General features: G+C 41.3%; 1 protein-coding gene across 1 annotated transcript in view; it reads right to left on the bottom strand.

Moving 5' to 3' along the window:
• Nucleotides 1-8,770: 8,770 nt before the first annotated feature.
• Nucleotides 8,771-17,581, bottom strand: part of LOC136114675 (microtubule-associated protein 1B-like) — a 103,531-nt gene continuing 94,720 nt past the window's right edge. The window contains exons 6-7 of the mRNA XM_065860108.1: nt 14,613-14,851; nt 8,771-13,074 (exon numbers count right to left, since the gene is read on the bottom strand). Coding sequence (XP_065716180.1) covers nt 12,919-13,074; nt 14,613-14,851 — 395 coding nt within the window. The 3' untranslated portion in view covers nt 8,771-12,918. The remainder of the gene's footprint in view (nt 13,075-14,612; nt 14,852-17,581) is intronic.

The following is a 17,581-nucleotide window of genomic DNA, read 5'->3' as shown; positions in this document are numbered from 1 at the left end:
GAAGAGGTTTCTGACCTGAGCAACCTTTGCTGTGCCATCAAGAAAGGTATAAGACATCCCGGGCACAGGTTAGCAAGTGCTCTCTCTTTCTCTACCTCAACAGAAAGCCAGAGCCATATTTACAAAAGAGAGTTGCACCACTGACTTCAAGGGATGCAAGACCTGGTCCACTGAACAGCATCTGATTCTGAAAGTACTGTGGTTTTGTTTATATTTGCATGCAAGTTATATAACACATGCTCAGTGAGTAGAGATCTTCTGGAGGCAGGCAGCCTTCAACAAAGAGGTATGGTTTTGTATTAAAATTATATTACAATGAACAAAGTTTACTTTAGGTTAAGGAGGTCCACAAAATTTGGCAATAGCAAATCATGACAGTTCCTCCCTTAAACAAATTGGGAAAGAAACTTTCAAACCTAATCTGCTGTAATACGCATGGTAACTGCTACTTTTTTTACATCTTTGGAAACTGTAAACTTTTGCTGGAAATACTGACTTGCACTCTGGGGAGGTTCATATTAAGTATTTAAGTGGCTCAGTGTTTCAGTTTAACTTCAATGCTTTAAGCTATGAAAGCAACACAGCTGGGCTGAGATAATATGAGGTTTGTAAAAGCTCAGTCAAAATGAGTTTCTGGACCTTAACAAGTATATAGGATATAATTTCAGTATATATATAAATTGCTATGTATATTTATTTTGTTTGTATTAGGACATAAGTTCCATCTATTTAATTTATCTTCTCTTCGTAATTCACAAGCACAGGTGATGGGCTGATTTGCGGTATGATGTGTAAATCATAGCATATACAATCATTTTGGCAGTGAAGTTGGCAGCAGATGCAGTCATACTCTGCCCCTGCCTTGCTAACCATTCACATTGTGGGCCAGTAACACTTGAGTTGTTGAACTGCAGAGAAACAGCTACATCAAGTAGTAAGGATCCATGAGAACCAGCAAACAGAGCTCATGTAGACTACAGTGCCTGCTGATTTAGTTCTGTAGTCCTCCTCAATATTCAAGGGAATAAAAATAATCTTGTTTCCAGCAAAAGCAATGCTGAGCATGCATTCAAAAACCAGCAAATCCTCCAGTAAGTTGAGGGCATTCAGCTTTGCTTGTGAGACAGCCTCTGGTGGATGTAGGCTGAATCTGAGGAAAGCACATGCAGGGAAACAGAGGACCATGCACTGGGGGGCTTCAATGATAGCCTGAACCAGTCATGTCTGTGGGAGGCAGAGGTATGTACCACGGCAATAAGTGGTGGTCAAAAACTGTTCATCGAATGAGGAGCACAGGCAATGCTCACATAGCAGAAGCATTGTATGCCCAGAGACACTGCCTAGGAAGCCAAGCTTTGTTGTAATGCTAGGAACAAGCTGGATCTATGAGGTATCACCATGGCTATTATTCAAGAGATCCCTGTGTTGTGGTTTAACCTCAGATAACACTCAAGACCACAATAGCCACTCCCTCAGTCCTCTGCTTCCCTGAGTGGGATAAGGCAGAGAACCAAAAGGGAAGGGAGAAACTCATAGGTTGACATAAAAAAAAAAAAATACTAATAATACTAAAATAAATGATACTCAGTGAAATCCTTCACAAAACTCCGGTTGCACTGAACAACAAGTCCTGGAGAGGAGAGCACCCTGGTCCTGAACAGCTGATTCCAGTGAGAGAGAGCAAAAAGACAAGAGACTGAAAGGCCCAAAGGCCAATTGCAAAATGGCAGAATGACAAAAGGCAAAACTAACACCGAACTCCTAACAGACGGAACTCCCAGATGGAGCTAAATGAACTAATGAACCAGAAAACCTGAACAGAACTAATGAGTCAGAAAAGTTGACTCCAATTGTTTGCCGAGCATGATGCTAATGGTAGGGAATATTTCATTAATCAATCTGGATGTCAGTCTAGATGCTGTCCTGCCTGTAGCCCCCTCCTACCAATTTGCATCTGTAGCTGAAGTCATGCTTGGTTTCACTGACAACAGCCAATATATATCTATGAGTTCTTACATTCTCTTCATATCAACTGAAAAACATAGCCTAGCTATTGAAAGAGAACATTAACTCCGCCCCAGGGAAGAAGTAGCATTGTCTCATTATTCTTATACTAAATACAAAATAAATTATTAAAACTAAAAAGAAGGAAGAAAAAAAAACAAACCTGCATGGAAAATTAACTCAATTTCAGTCAAACCAGCACACCCTGGACACCTCTTTTCATCCCATCCTAGGAACCATGAAAAGCTACAATTTCCTCCCAACCATAAAACACTAGAAATCAGTGTTAAACAGCTTCTAGGTCTGACATGCCACAAATTCGATCCCTCATTTTAGATAGACCCAAAAGGGTCATTTTCCCATGCCATCTGAAATACTTCACAAGCTGATTGAATTTGTTCATTAACAACACTAGTGGAAATAAAATTTCCTCTCCTCAGCAACTGCGTTGAAGAAAGGAGCTTTCATTTGGCCTTTGGAAGCAGCCAGCTAAATGCTACAGACCAAGCCAGCCTACCCCTATGTCAGGGAGGCACCCCGAGGTTAGTTTAAGGGACAACAGGGTCCAAAACAACTTTTATTAAACCGGTGAGAAACAGGGTTTTAGCACTCCAAAAGTGACTTAAATACAGGTTCGGATATCAGTTGAGGAAAATTAGTAAGGGGCGGCAACTAACACAACAGGAGTTCCACAGAGTACATGCACATGGCTTCACCAAAACAATGCTGGAGCCATCCCTGAGTCCCAGAGGAGTACACACTTGCCTGAACACGGTGCGGGATTATTTTTAAAGAGATACACGTACTCGTAGTGAGTACGGAAAGTGTACACTCGCGATTCCGCGAGGGTAAATTTATAATACACTCGCAATCCTGTGAGGGTTAATTTACTTACATGTGCAAATGTGCACGGAATATTACATGTGCTTATGTGGAAGCACGGGAGGAAAATACACTCGCGATTGTGCGAGGAAATAATTTATATATGTGCTCATATTGAGCACAGAAAGTTACACGTGCAAATGTGCACGGAAAGTACACGTGCTTGTATTAAGCACGGAAAGTTACTCGTGCTTGTATTAAACATGGAAAGTTACACGTGCATATGTGCACGGAAAGGATAAATACACTCGCAATCCTGCGAGAAGTTTTACTCACCCCCGTGGTGGCAAAGCAAGCAGAGTCTCCATTCCGGGGAAGGGGGCTCTCGGTGGCAGCATCTTGCTCGTGCTCCGAGAGACTCGCGACAATGGGTGGAGTCTCAACGAGAATCCCGTTTTTATACTGGCTGATCAGACCTGACTGTAGGCATTCCAGAAGCTTCTCTGCACCCCCACACTGGCTGTGGGGTGCCCCTGAAGCCTCCAAACATCCCCCACACTGACCGCAGGTGCCCAGCGGCTCACTGGCGCCTCGGCACTCCCTTCTCCTAATGGCCCTGGCCAGGGTGCTCTGGGGCCAAACAAAAGAAGCTGTTAGCCTCAAGTAGCAGAGAGAGAGGGAGATGTGCCTACTCCTTCCATACTGAAGGAGGGAGGGGGAGAGAGGGGGGTTTGCATCCTGCCACACCCTATCCACAGGTACAACAGGTGGTCCCACCTGTGCATATCCAGAGCTTCACTGCAATTATAGATGAATAACTGAGTTTGAAACCTGACATGGTCTGTTTTGCACAATTCTTTTAATATATTTTAAGTAGTATTTAGCTACTCTACCACCACATCGCAAAAAACCTTGAAGCAAACATATGCAGAATTATACTTGAGATTTGCAGCAGTTGATTCCCCTCATCTGGTCTTCATTTTTCTCTGCTTTGCTGCACTCAGCTCAATTCGAGCCAAACACAGTATTTCTTATTAATGTCATTGGAAGTTACAAATGAAACCTTAGAAGTTGGAGATGGATAAGGACCCTGTCACTGTTTACTGCGGGGTGACAATAAACCGTGGCAGATGCTCTCTGTTAATCTCCCGCCCTCCCCACATAGGAAAGGTAATAGGAAGAAAAGAGAAAGAGACTTGCAAGTTGGAAAAGTTAAAAATGCTTTACTAATGCTACTAATAAATAGAGAAAATAATACAAAATATACAAAACCACTCTTGAATTTCCCGGGGTAGCGCAGTGTTGCCTGGCAGAGCTGGCATGGCTCCAGCGACTGCAGAGCAGGCACCTGGAAGTCCTGGGCTGGAGTTCGCAGTAAACCAGAACTGGATTCAGGGATGCAGGGTCTGGAACCAGGCCTTGGATCACAGGCATGACAGGCAGGGTCCTCTTCAGATGCTGGCCACGGCCAAAGAGAGCGAGACCCTTGTGATCTCCCACTTTTATAGGGTGTATGACATCTATGGGATGGAATACTCAGTTGGTCAGTTTCAGTCACCTGTTCTGTCTGCCCCTCCTTACAAATACACCCTTCTCACTTACAGGACATGCAAAAATTTATCAGTAACCTTGGCTGCCATAGCAATAAATCTAAACCTGGGCTGCTTCTGCATACCACTGCTACCCTTATCAGCTCTAGAACAAAAAACATGCAGCCAAATTCAGAGAAGTGCAGTTGCTTAGAAGAACTTAGCTGAAAGGAAAATTCACTGAAAGAGGTCTTGTTTTTAACAAAACCAGGACAGACCTGCAGAACTGCTTCCTGAGGACAAAGAACATACCACAGGGCCACTGCTTCTCCTAGAATGAACACACTTTGCTCCATGCTGCCACAACCTTTATGTGCTTTTACATGATTACCATCTCCCACTGGCTTGCAGTTCACCAAGGAGAAAAATGTAAGGCTTGACTGCTGCACCTTGCTACAGTACACATCACAGTGTCAAGCAAAACTACAAAGGCAGAAAGACTGCTCTTATAGAGTCCCTTTAACAGGAGTAGAGGAGAAGTCTACTGTTTATAAAGCAAAAAACTAAACTGAGAGCTCAACTTCTCCCTTCTCACCAGGATTACTGGGCAATGGCAGTTGGGAAGGGTCCATGTCCACTGGAGACAAGCCACGTGCTCTTGTTAAACTGCAACAACTTTGGAAAAGACCTCTTCTCCAATCCAGAGTGGGCTCATTTTCATAGAATCATGGAATCATTTAGGATGGAAAGAGCTTTAAGATCATCGAGTTCAACCGTTAACCTAACACTGCCAAGTCCACCACTACACCATGTCCCTAAGTGCCATGTCTACACATCTTTTAAATAACTCCAGGGACAGTGAATCAATCACTTCCCTGGGCAACCTGTTCCAGTGCCTGATAACCCTTTAGGTGAAGAAATATTTCCTAATAGCCAATCTGAAACTCCCCTGGCACAACTTAAGGCCATTTTCTCATGTCCTATCACTTATTACTTGGAAAAAGAGACCGACGCCCACCATACTACAACGTCCTTTTGGGTAGTTGTAGAGAGTGATAAGGTCTCCCCTCAGCCTCCTTTCCTCCAGGCTAAACAGCCCCAGTTCTCTCAGCCATTCTTCATGAGACTTGTACTCTAGACCCTTCACCAGCTTCATTCCCCTTCTTTGGATGCACTTCAGAACCTCAAAACTGAACACAGTATTTGAGGTGCAGCCTCACCACTGCCGAGTATAGGGAGATGATGACTTCCCTAGTCCTGCTGGCCATGCTGTTTCCGATACAAACCAGGATGCTCTAGGTCTTCTTGGCCACATGGGCGTGCTGCCAGGTCATATTCAGCCAGCTGTTGACCAACACCCCCAGGTCCTTTTCTGCTAGGCAGCTTCCCAGCCACTCTTCCTCAAGCCTGCAGCATTGCATGGGGTTGTTGTGACCTAAGTGCAGGACCCAGCACATGACCTTGTTGTACCTCATACAACTGGCCTCAGTCCACTGATCCAGCTGGTCCAGATCCATCTGTAGAGCCTTCCTACCCTCAAGCAGATCAACATTCCCTCCCAACTTGGTGTCATCTGCAAACATATTGAGGGTGCATTCAATCCCCTCATCCAGATCATTGATAAAGAAATTAAACAGAACTGGCCCCAATACTGAGCCCTGGGGAACATCACTTGTGACCCGCTGCCAACTGCATTTAACTATATATACCACCACTCTTTGAACACAGCCATCCAGCCATTTTATTTTTTTTTACCCAGCGAAGAGAACGCCCATCCAAGCCGTGAGCAGCCAGATTCTCCATGAGAATGCTGTGGGAAATGGTGTCAAATTGCTAAAGTCTAGGTAGATAACATCTACTGCCTTTCCCTGGTGGGTCACCTTGTCAGAGAAGGAGACCATGTTACTCAAGCAGGATCTTCCTTTCGTAAACCCATGCTGACTGGGCCTGATCACCTGGTTGTCCTGGTTGAAGTCCCCCATGAGAAAAAGGGCTAGTGATTGTGAGGCTTCTCCCAGCTGCTTATAGAATATTTCATTACTGCATTCAACCAGGTGGAGAAAGGATAGGGAATCCTCCATGACATGCATCCTGTCTGGCTGTTAGGCCTTTCCCAGGGAAGGTAGGGTGCGATTCCAGTAGTCTATCTCTCTCTCAGAGTCTCCGATATTCCTCAACCTAGTCACCTCCTCCCAGAGCTCTGTCACAAAGCAAAGGAGTTCCTCTGGGCGTACCTCTCACAGGTGTGTTCACTAGTGCTGTCTGATGGTGGCATAAGAGTAGTGTCACGCTGTAGCCTGACAGCTGGGTGGAAGCATGTTCTCATCGGGCTCCGTCTGGGAAGCTGCATCAGTTGCAGTGTGTTCAGAGTTTAGAGTGTACATAGTCTTCTGCCAGGTGGATACCATTGCTCCCTGGTCGATCCAGCAGAGCTACTGTGCCCTTGGTGATGTGCCACCCCCTTTTACAATGTTCCTGGTCACTAGCACTCCCTAGAGGATTCTTTTATAAATGATGGGGCAGGAGGGCTTGGTCCTGTCCCTGCCCAAGTCTCATCAGCCACTGTCATCGGAGCTGCAGGCTCCTGGAAGCTCTCTTGGCTCCCCTTGAGGTTCCCCTGGTTCAGGAAACCCCCCCGCGCACCACATTAGAGTGCTCCACTGTGGATCATGCCGTCACTGGAGCTGCTCGCCTCGTGATGTAGCTTTATTGGGTATCATCTCTGACACAGCCCCTTGAACATGTACTTACTGAAAATGAAGTGTTTTCTCATGCTGCTGAGGGATACAGAAATGAGAACAAAAAGAAGCCACATCATGGTACATCATGATAATGTTCTACACCACACAAAATAAAAGTAATCTTCAGCATTCCTTTTTCAATTTTATAAATAAAGATTGGTTCTCATCTAGCATTTAAATTGTCAATAATATTTTCAGAAAAAAAAACAAACATATAGGAGCCCTAGCGGTAGCAACTACCCTGTGCACGCTTTCATCATACCTGCTGTAGGAGACTGAAACAGATAATGGCTCAAACATTGTCACCAGTTCATCCAGCGGAAGGAGATGGGACATCCCTAGTAGCAGGAGATGTGACATTCCTGATAAGGTGAACTGCGATTTACATATCAATGACAAGCTGACAAGCCACAAAGGCCAGGAGGTGGGGGATGTGCTGGAGGGCACATAGCTCCACCTTCTGATACGCCCAGCATGGCACAAAGGGAAAAGCTGAGACCCTTCAAGATGGCCCAAGACTTGTCTATCTTTCGCAATCACCCCCCCAGACTTTTCTTTCGCAATAACACTTCCACAAAAGACCAAAAATTACACAAGCGGGCAACCCAGAGGGCTATAAAGGCCCACCTTATGCAAACACTGGTGGCATCCACCCACCATCCTGAGGACCACTCCGCCCACCAAGTCTCACCACATGAACTGAACAAGACACCGGAAGATGCCACACATCACTGGATCTGAGACTACAAACTCCATCACACATAAAGTGGAGCCATAAGAATGGTGAAGTCTTTCTCTTTTCTTTCTTTCTTTCTTTCTTTCTTTCTTTCTTTCTTTCTTTCTTTCTTTCTTTCTTTCTTTCTTTCTTTCTTTCTTTCTTTCTTTCTTTCTTTCTTTTCTTCTTTCTTCTTTCTTCTTTCTTTCCTATGCTTCTATTTTTTTTGCTTTCCTTTTTATAAGTAATATAGTAACAAGATCTACAGTCCCACATATGCCGCAAACTTTTTATGTTTACCAATTGAACCTACAAAACCATAAATCCTTCTGCCACCAAATCATTTGCCAATTGGGCCAAGCTGCAAAATAAAAGCCTTTTGTTTATGGACCTTAAGTACCATGTGTACTGTTTTCCAACTAAAGGGACCCATGAACCTGAGTCACTTCTCCCCCCCTCCCATACCTCTGGGCGGGACGTGAAACCTGCATAGTGACTGTTACCATGTGTAAGAGAAGACCCTCAGCTGATGGAAACTAATATGACCATATATGACCACAGATCAGATTTTACTAGAGTCCTGCTGAAGGACCAATTAAGTTGGTGCTCCTCAGAGCAGCGAGTCTGCAGTTGGGGACTCTCCCCTTGAGTTGAGATGCCTCCCAACGTATCTTCTCGAGGATGAGAGCCCTCATCTTAATGGGTGAGTGATTGTGCATTCTGGATTACCCTTCTAAAGCTTAGGAATTTCTACATCAACTGTGTAGTAGCAATTCCACTTATCTCAAATCTGCAAGCAACCAGTGTTAATGGAGCTTTAACTGGCTAGCCAAAAATAAACCTTGTTTGAGTAGATTATTTGTTTCACTTAATTTATAAGTCTCCCTAACATACGCACATACACAAAGACAAATGTCAACACCACTTTACCACTTTTGTATTTTATTGTGGAACTGAGATGGTTTCCTTTACACCAAATATCCTCAGTAGAAGAGGGGACATAGCACACAAATATCATAAAAGCACTGCATATTACTTTCACTGGAAACTAATTTTCTACATTAAATATGATGGATAGAAGTGATGCAGGATTATAAGACATAATACCATACACAGCTGCAGATTGACACAAACACCATTCAGAACAAGAGAGAGGAGGTGCGTGAGGTGCTTCTCAGCCAGCAACAAGACTGTTTCTTTCCATAGTTTGGAAGATGACAACTGCATGCAAATGTGTGAAAGCATATTTTAGATTTCCTCTTTTACAGTTGTGATTATAGCCCAATCTTGAAGAGGTAGCTCTACCATCTGGAGCATCTAGCCAGTCTTGTGCAGAGAAGCTTTTTTTTTCTTTTTTTAAATTTTCCTGTCAATATTTTTACATCATTGTTTCATTTAGTTACTTCTTCTTTTTAGATTTTTTTTGAAAACAGAATTTTTTCCCTTTTTAAAAATTTTAAATAGCAAACATTTTTAAACCAGGTGAATAATATAATTACATTCTAAGAAATGCTTACCCCTAGTTGTTTTTAGTGTTTTGTTCTATTAAGTGAAAAGATGAAAGCTTACAATTTCTTACAAGTGTAAGCATTATACTTTTTCCTTTTCTAATAAATCCAGACCAACAAAATGACTATTTCTCTCAAAACATCATTACTGAGCAAGAACCTCTTGCAACAGATGAACAAAGAGAAGCATATGACAGAAATGTCCTAAATGCACAGTAAGTGCTCTTTTGAGCTGACTTGCTTGTGGTGGAAGGGACTGAAAATGCAATTAACAAATTGATTAAATCTTAGTAAATGAGTACCAGAACTCTCCTAAAATGCATAAGCTATTGTAGACAATTAAAAAAAAAACCCAACATTCTTATACACAGTCAGCTCCATTCACCACAGTATGTAAGATAATAATAAAAAAATCAAAAGTGAATTCTGTGAAAGATGGGGTGAAAAGTAGAGGTCAATGAAGTCAGGCCTACCACAGGTCTTTGAAAAGGCATGCAAGAGAGGCCCTGTTCAAGTTTAGGAGTGGGGCGTGATCTCTATAGTTAATTCTTCATTGAATTTTATGAAGCAGTATAGTAATAGCATAAAGATCATGACTGCGGATGTTGTTGTGGGTAATACCATAATTTGAGTATCCTATTGAATCTTCATAATTAATTAATAACAAAACATGCTCCTAAAAATCTATGTTGATCAATGGCACTTAATGTACACGGTACATTTTGATGACTGTTACTAAACTAACTGTATGGTATTATGATTAGAACAGTCAGATTAGTTCCATAGGCAGGAAAGACATTAAGGGCAAGAGAAGCTAATGGAGGAGTTCATTGCTGTGTTACACCCAGGTGTGAGTACTGTTTAAAAGGGAATGGATGGAACAGGCATTCCAATTCCTCAGAATAGCAAAAAATGAATGAACATTTTAAGATTGGTTGTAATCGTCTAATTATTATTATTTTTAAAGTTAAACAAATGCTTGAGTCATCACAAACTTATTTGGGGAGATTTAAGGCTTGATTCTAATCTTATTCACAGTAGGACCAAATTACTATAACTTCCCTGATTGTAGTAAAATTGCTCCTGATTCACAAGAGTGAGTGGCATAAGTGAGATTAGTCTCAGGACCACTGCTGTAGTTAGATTTTCTGCCAAAGCAGAGGTACAAACCATTTCAGATATTGTCAGAAAATGAGAAAATCTGTTCCCACCCACTCAAAAAGTTTGAAATCTGATCTATATAAAAAAGTAGGCAAAGCAGAATTGTAGAAATAGTACAACTATTCTGCCAAACATTTTGCCTATCACTTTGAAGACTGTATTACAAAAGCAATTTTAAGTGAATAATTATAAGTCCAGGAAACATGCTCATTTTCGCATTTCCATCTGTGTTTTCTGCTATAGTCATTATGAGTTAATGACTTAAAAGGTATAGTAATAAATAAAACAACATTGCTAGAGATACCTAAAAAAAGAAGACATTAAAAATAAATAAAAAACCCCAACAATTGACAAACAGTAATTCACAGCATTAAACATACCTTAGGAGCCCACATTTAAAGAGCCCTAAAGAAGTATAAAAAAGCCTCATAAAAATTAGGAGTGCAAACATATATCTATTAAACAAAAATACCATAACAATGTAAATTTGAAATAAATTATAAGTAAAGAAAATAAAATGACGTCATAGTTCACTACATTGCGAAACTTAATACTAGTCATAATGGTGAATCATGTAGACCAGTACATATCTTTATTTTGGAGGCCTTTACACCTGCTTTAAATTCAGATTTGCAAACCTTCTACAGTGTAACAATTTTTTTTTTGTTGTTGGAATAAAACTTCTGAGACTAAAAAATCCAAACTGTCTTAAATGACACAACTGTTCTATATGCTGTTCTGCTGCAAGCAGTCTAGAGAAGGAAAGGAAGGGGGAAAGGAAGAGAAAGAGGAAGGAGGAAAGGAAAAGGACTTAATTTATTGCTTATTCTATCTTTTTTCAAGATCCTGTGAGGATTGAGAATGTATGTTACACCCTTGTAAATATTAGGCAATCAACATTTCAGATCCCATTTTCTGTCATTATCAGTAGGTTAATTTTATCACCAGGGTGCCCCTTCCCCCTTTCCCCAAAAAGGTCTTGGCAGTTTGCTATTTTCAGTCTTACCTCAAAATCCATTCTCACTAGAACCTTAAACAACATTATTAATTTATCTTACAAAACTACTAAAAATATTGCCTTCACCTGGAAATTTTTTCTTTTAATTTTCCTGTAAATGAAAACTTTTGTTAAAAATCTGTTAAAGTTTACACAGCACTAAAAAACCAAACAAACAACAAAAAAGGTTTCTGTACAGTTGTTCCCATATTCACTCTTAAATTAAAAAAATAAAATAAGGTAAGACAAAGGAAGGTTGATTACTGTACAGACTCACAGGTAACCTTTTTCATAATCCTGAATGTTTCACTAGGTTTTGCAACTCTGATATTGGACACCACTTCAATCTTGTTTCCACAGTACAAAAGAAGCTTTCAAAAACTATATTCATCTTGCCTTGTTGAACTGTCTTGGTGCATCAATTAATTGTTCACAGAACTAACATAGGTAATTCATAGCACCAAGCTGTTTGACCAGATAGGTTTCTAGTATCACATGTGCACACTCACACTTCTTTACTGATGTAACTATGATCCTATGCAGATGTTTTATAAATTTGCTGTTTCAAGATTAAAAAATAAGTGCATCAAGTTTATTTGTACATTCAAGTCACTTTCTAAGGCAAATTGTCTACTGTATTTACTCCCAACTGCTTTGGTATTTTGCTTCAGTTAATTGACAGTGGACATGGGTTTTTAAGCATGTGTTCTGACTAGAGTGAGTGGTTTTTTATTGGGAGCATGCCTTAGACCAACAATTCTGCATGTTGAAAGACAAGGTTTAGAATTCTGAATGGGGTTCAGACTACATGCATATTTGGCCTATGATTGTTATGGTATGTCAGTATGCAGAGTTCAAATTAAAGTGAAAAACTGCTAATGAGCGTTTAGGTTGTATGTCCCTTCCTAGTCACATTTTGCTGCTTCTTTTTTTCCAGATAACTTAATTCTTTAAAATAAGGACCTCCTTTGTGATAGCTCAGACTGATAAAAATTTAAAACCTTTTCATGTGAGTGCATAAACTGCAGTAAGTGATACAGCTATTGCCATGAGACTACTGGAGATCTAATTATTTATTACTTTCTTCTCCTACTCCTCTCTCTCTTTCTCTCCCTTTGTGTTTCTTTAGAGGGCAAATGCCTCTACCTGGCAGAAGTCAGCTGGGGGTGCTTGTACACAGTTTCCAAATGTTCAGCAGAGATGAAACTGGATCTGTATTTTTGCATTAATTTGAACCCTACTATGGGAATGCTGTTATTTCCTTTAGCAATCAGCAAAGACTGAAAAATATTAGTGACTTGCATCACCATGATACACTATAGCATTTTGCAGGCAAACAGTTCAGCAGTTGAAATAGATGGGTTCAATTTTTAGAAAAGGTGTTTTCAAACTGAAGAATTTCTGGAAACAAAGTTCAATCTTGTGGTGCATGGTCTTGTTCTTACAGTTCAATCTTGCATGCAGGAAAAGATTCATCTTGCATAACAACAGTGCTGCTGCTTGCCAAAACCATGATGTTGAGGTCTTGCTGTTTCTCATGGGTCTCTTGGTACCATTCCCTCATCACTTTTGAGTCATGGGTTGGGATTAAGGTCACCTGCAATATGAAACAGGAGAACTCCTGAGGAATGGACAAAAGAAATAACTGATAAGGAAAATGTCTTTGTAAGAAGTCCTGGCCAACAAGCATGATTCCCTTTTGGAAAGAGTGGATCTTTATGCAATAAATAAATAAATGGATTGAAATGGGAAGAATGGCTGATACACCAGAAGGCTGTGCTGCCATCCAGCAAGACCTAGACAGACTAGAGGACTGGGCAGAGAAGACTCTGATGAAATTCAACAAGGGTAAGTGTAGGGTCCTGTACCTGGGGAGGAATAACCCCAGGCACCAGTACAGGTTAGGGGTGGACTTGCTGGAAAGCAGCATTGCAGAGAGGGACCTGGGAGTTGTAGTTGACAACAGGTTGACCATGAGTCAGCAATGTGCCCTTGTAACCAAGAAGGCCAATGGTATCTTGGAGTGCAATAAGGAAAGTGTGACCAGCAGGTCGAGGGACGATATTGTCCCCCTCTACTCTGCCCTGGTGAGGCTGCATCTGGAGTACTGCATCCAGTTCTGGGCTCCCCAGTTTAAGAAGGACAAGGAACTACTGGCAGGAGTCCAGTGGCGGGCTACAAAGATGATTAGGAGGCTGGAGCATCTTTCTTGTGAGGAGAGACTGAGAGAGCTGGGTCTGTTCAGCCTGGAGAAGAGAAGGCTGAGAGGGGATCTTATCAATATCTGAAGGGTAGATGTCAAGAGGATGGGACCAGATTCCTTTCAGTGGTGCCCAATGATAGGATGAGGGGCAATGGGCACAGACTGAAACACAGGAGGTTCCATCTGAACATGAGGAAAAACTTCTTTACTTTGAGGGTGCCAGAGCACTGGAACAGGCTGCCCATAGAGGTTGTGGATTCTCCTTCTCTGGAGACATTCAAAACCTGCCTGGACGCATTCCTGTGCAATCTCCTCTAGGTGAACCTGCTTTGGCAGGTGGATTGGACTAGATGATCTCCAGAGATCCCTTCCAACCCGTCATTCTGTGATGTAGGTAAAATAAAATTACTGTAAAGAAGTAGTTTATCAAAAGTAAACTAAGGTTCTCTAAGGTACTGAAATATAACTTTCCAGAGAAGCAGCAGTCTGTAGTCTGCACAGATAGCTCTTCAGACTATGGCCAAATATTTTGTTTACTTATTTATCATGTTGGAAAGGCACATGAAGTTTCCAAGTGTACGTGATTACTATAGAAACCATGAAACATTCACTTTTCTTTCCTACTTACAAACTGCAAGGTTTCCAGACTTGCATCATATATGATATAGCAACAAGATGAAATAGCCAAGCGGCTCTGTAAACCAGTTCCCAACTGTTTTATTCTCCAGAGACAGGTCAAAAGAGCCAAAAATGGGGGAGCAGCTGAGTATGGTGCAGCTCTGTGCTTCACTTGGGTGTCCTCTCACATTACTGGTGAACCAAGGTGCCCAGGCTGGGAACTGTCCCCAGCAGCAACTGCTCACTCTGGCTTCCTGTAGTTGCTTCTCAGAGAAGATTAAACTTCCAGGTAAAAATATTAGTGAAGAGCCTACCTGCATGTTACTCTCCCACTGGGCCTTGCCCTCCAGCAGGGAGTCCAGAACAGCCCTGCTTGGCTCCTCGGCCGCAGAATCGTTTCCGCTCACTACATAGTAGGATGACCGCACCCTCTTAAAAAACTCAACATCGACGTTCTTGCTATTGCTGTGGTTGGGAATATACACCAGATCCAAATACACTGGGGGTCCTGGAGGCACTGCCATAGACTTTGCTGACTTACTATTCCCAGGTCCTTTGGAAATCAAACAACAAAAGAACATATCACAGGCTGGTAAAAAACATACAATTATAATTATCATTATAACTGCTGAGATTATATTCTTAAAATTGCTAGTGTTGGTTAAGCATTGCACAGCTACAATTGTGCTTCTGTGTCCCTGAAACAATTATGGCATTGCCATTCTACATCTAATGACATGTTCCAGATTTGTTGTATGCCAATTATGATTGTACTAGGAGGAAAAAAAAGGAATAAAAGTAACTAACTATATCATACAATAAAAACTCACTATATAATATAATAAAGACAGGAAAGTTCAATGCAATTGTCTAGTGTGACCTGCCATTCATCATCGGGTAATATGCCAAATATGCACCATAATATGACAAAATTTCCTGAATTAGTGTTTCTAACTATCGGGTATTTTACAAAAGCTTTTACCATTATTCATCATAAAAAATCTGTGATACATCTTTCTGACATCTTCCTGAATTGTGGATACCAACACTGGCTAAAATATTAGACATTATAGTTTACACTTAAATGTCATCAAATAGAACCTTGTCTTCAGCTCTAGTGTATATCTGAGAACTATGCTTCAAGGAAGAACAATCTAATATAAAAATAAAGAGCTGGAGAAATGTACAGCATGAGGAACTGTACTGCTCCTTTGAAAAGCATCTACTAACTGTGATACTGTGATATGCAAACGATGGTGTAAGAAAAGAACAGTGGACCACTTAAAAGTGAGAAGCTACAGATAGCTGGATACTCATTTGCTTGTACTGAATCCTAGACCTTTTCTGGGCCTGGAAAAGCAAGTCCTGTGATGACACAGCACTCCAGAAAGAATTGAGTCAGACAATGGGACTCATTTTAAAAATAGTCTCATAAACAACTGGGCCAAAGAACATGGCATTGAATAGGTATATTATATTCCCTATCATGCACCAACCTCTGGGAAGTTTGAGCAATACAATGGCTTGTTAAAAACTACTCTGAAGGCAATGGGAGGTGGAACCTTTAAAAACTGGGATAAGCATCTGGCACAAACCACCTGGTTAGTTAACACCAGGGAACCAATCAATCAAGCTGGTCCTCCTCAGTCAGACCTTTTACATACAGTAGAAGGGGATAAAGTCCCTGTGGTGCATGGAAAGAATATGTTAGGAAAAGCTGTCTGGGTTGTTCCTGCTTTGGGCAAAGGTAAACCCATTTGTGGGATTGTTTTTGCTCAAGGGCTTGGATGTGCTTCGTGGGTGATGCTAAAGGATGGTGAAGTCTGATGTGTACCTCAAGGGGAACTGACTCTGGGTGAGAATACTCACTTTCAAAGTTTATTATATTAATTGCTGCTTGATAGTAACAGTGTTCCTTAAGTGTCTTTCAGGTTGATGCAGTGGTGGTGATGAACCCTGAACTACCTTCATCGAGTGGCATCCAATAACTTCCCTGAGACTGATATTTCTGATCTGCAAATTCATGGGCACAAACTGAACCAGATTACACACCATCTTTCCTGCCTAGAGAGACTGCTGTGACAGACAGAGACCTGCAGTCATGAACCAGCGATATACATATTTTTGTGTGTGTGTATATACATTTGAAGACAGGCAGAAAGCAGTAGTGATTTGCATATGATGTAAATGATATTGAATAAGGGGTGGAATGTCCTGGTTTTGTTTAAAACAAGACTAGTTCTCTTTTAGTGAATTTTCCTTTCAGCTAAGTTCTTCTAAGCAACTGCACTTCTCTGAATTTGGCTGCATGCTTTTTCAGACACTGTCTGCTCTGGAGCTGATAATGGTAGCAATGACATGCAGAAGAGACCCAGGTTTAGACTTATTGCTATAGCAGCCAAGGTTACTGATAAATTTTGCACATCCCGTGAGTGAGAGGGGTGTATTTGCAAGGAGAGGCAGACAGAACAGGTGACTAAAATTGACCAACTGAGTATTCCATCCCATACATGTCATACACCCTATAAATGTGGGAGATCACGAGGGTCTCGCTCTCTTTGATCGTGGCCAGCATCTGAAGAGGACCCTGCCTGTTGTGCCTGTGATCCAAGACCTGGTTCCAGACCCTGATTCCTGACTCCAGTTCCGGTTCACTGGAACAGCCCAGGACTTCTGGGTGCCTGCCCTGCAACCAATGGAGCCACGCCAGCTCCACTGCAGGCAATGCTGTGCTACCCCGGGAAATTCAAGATTGGTTTTGTATATTTTGTATTATTTTCTCTATTTATTAGTTGCATTAGTAAAGCATTTTTAACTTTTCCAACTTGCAAGTCTCTTTCCCTTTTCCTCCTATTACCTTTGCTTGGTGGGGAGGGCAGGGAGTTAACAGAAAGCATCTGCCATGGTTTATTGTCACCCTGCAGTAAACGGTGACAAACACTCTCTAACAAGATCTACCATAAAAAAACATATTAGCACAATGCCTCCTTCAGTAATCTAGTTCATATTTTATTACTACTCAGAATACACAACAGTCATTCCAAATGAAATTTATTTTCTGTATGTTTATTCATCACTGATGGCATAAGACTTTAATTGGATTATGTGATATACATGATCAGCTCACTGAAACTGTTTTTACTAGTTATCATTTTTCTAAAATACTCTTTTTAAAATTAATCCAGCAAAGTAATGAAACCATCCAATGTCTGGTAGTACCTTTGCCTCTCACAATATTAAATTGCATTATTTTATGTTAAGAGTATTGCACCTACATGATTCT

This window comes from Patagioenas fasciata, chromosome W (assembly GCF_037038585.1).
Source record: "Patagioenas fasciata isolate bPatFas1 chromosome W, bPatFas1.hap1, whole genome shotgun sequence".
Taxonomy (NCBI): domain Eukaryota; kingdom Metazoa; phylum Chordata; class Aves; order Columbiformes; family Columbidae; genus Patagioenas; species Patagioenas fasciata.
Note: the sequence above shows the minus strand (reverse complement) of the source record. Positions and strands in the feature narration are given on the sequence as shown.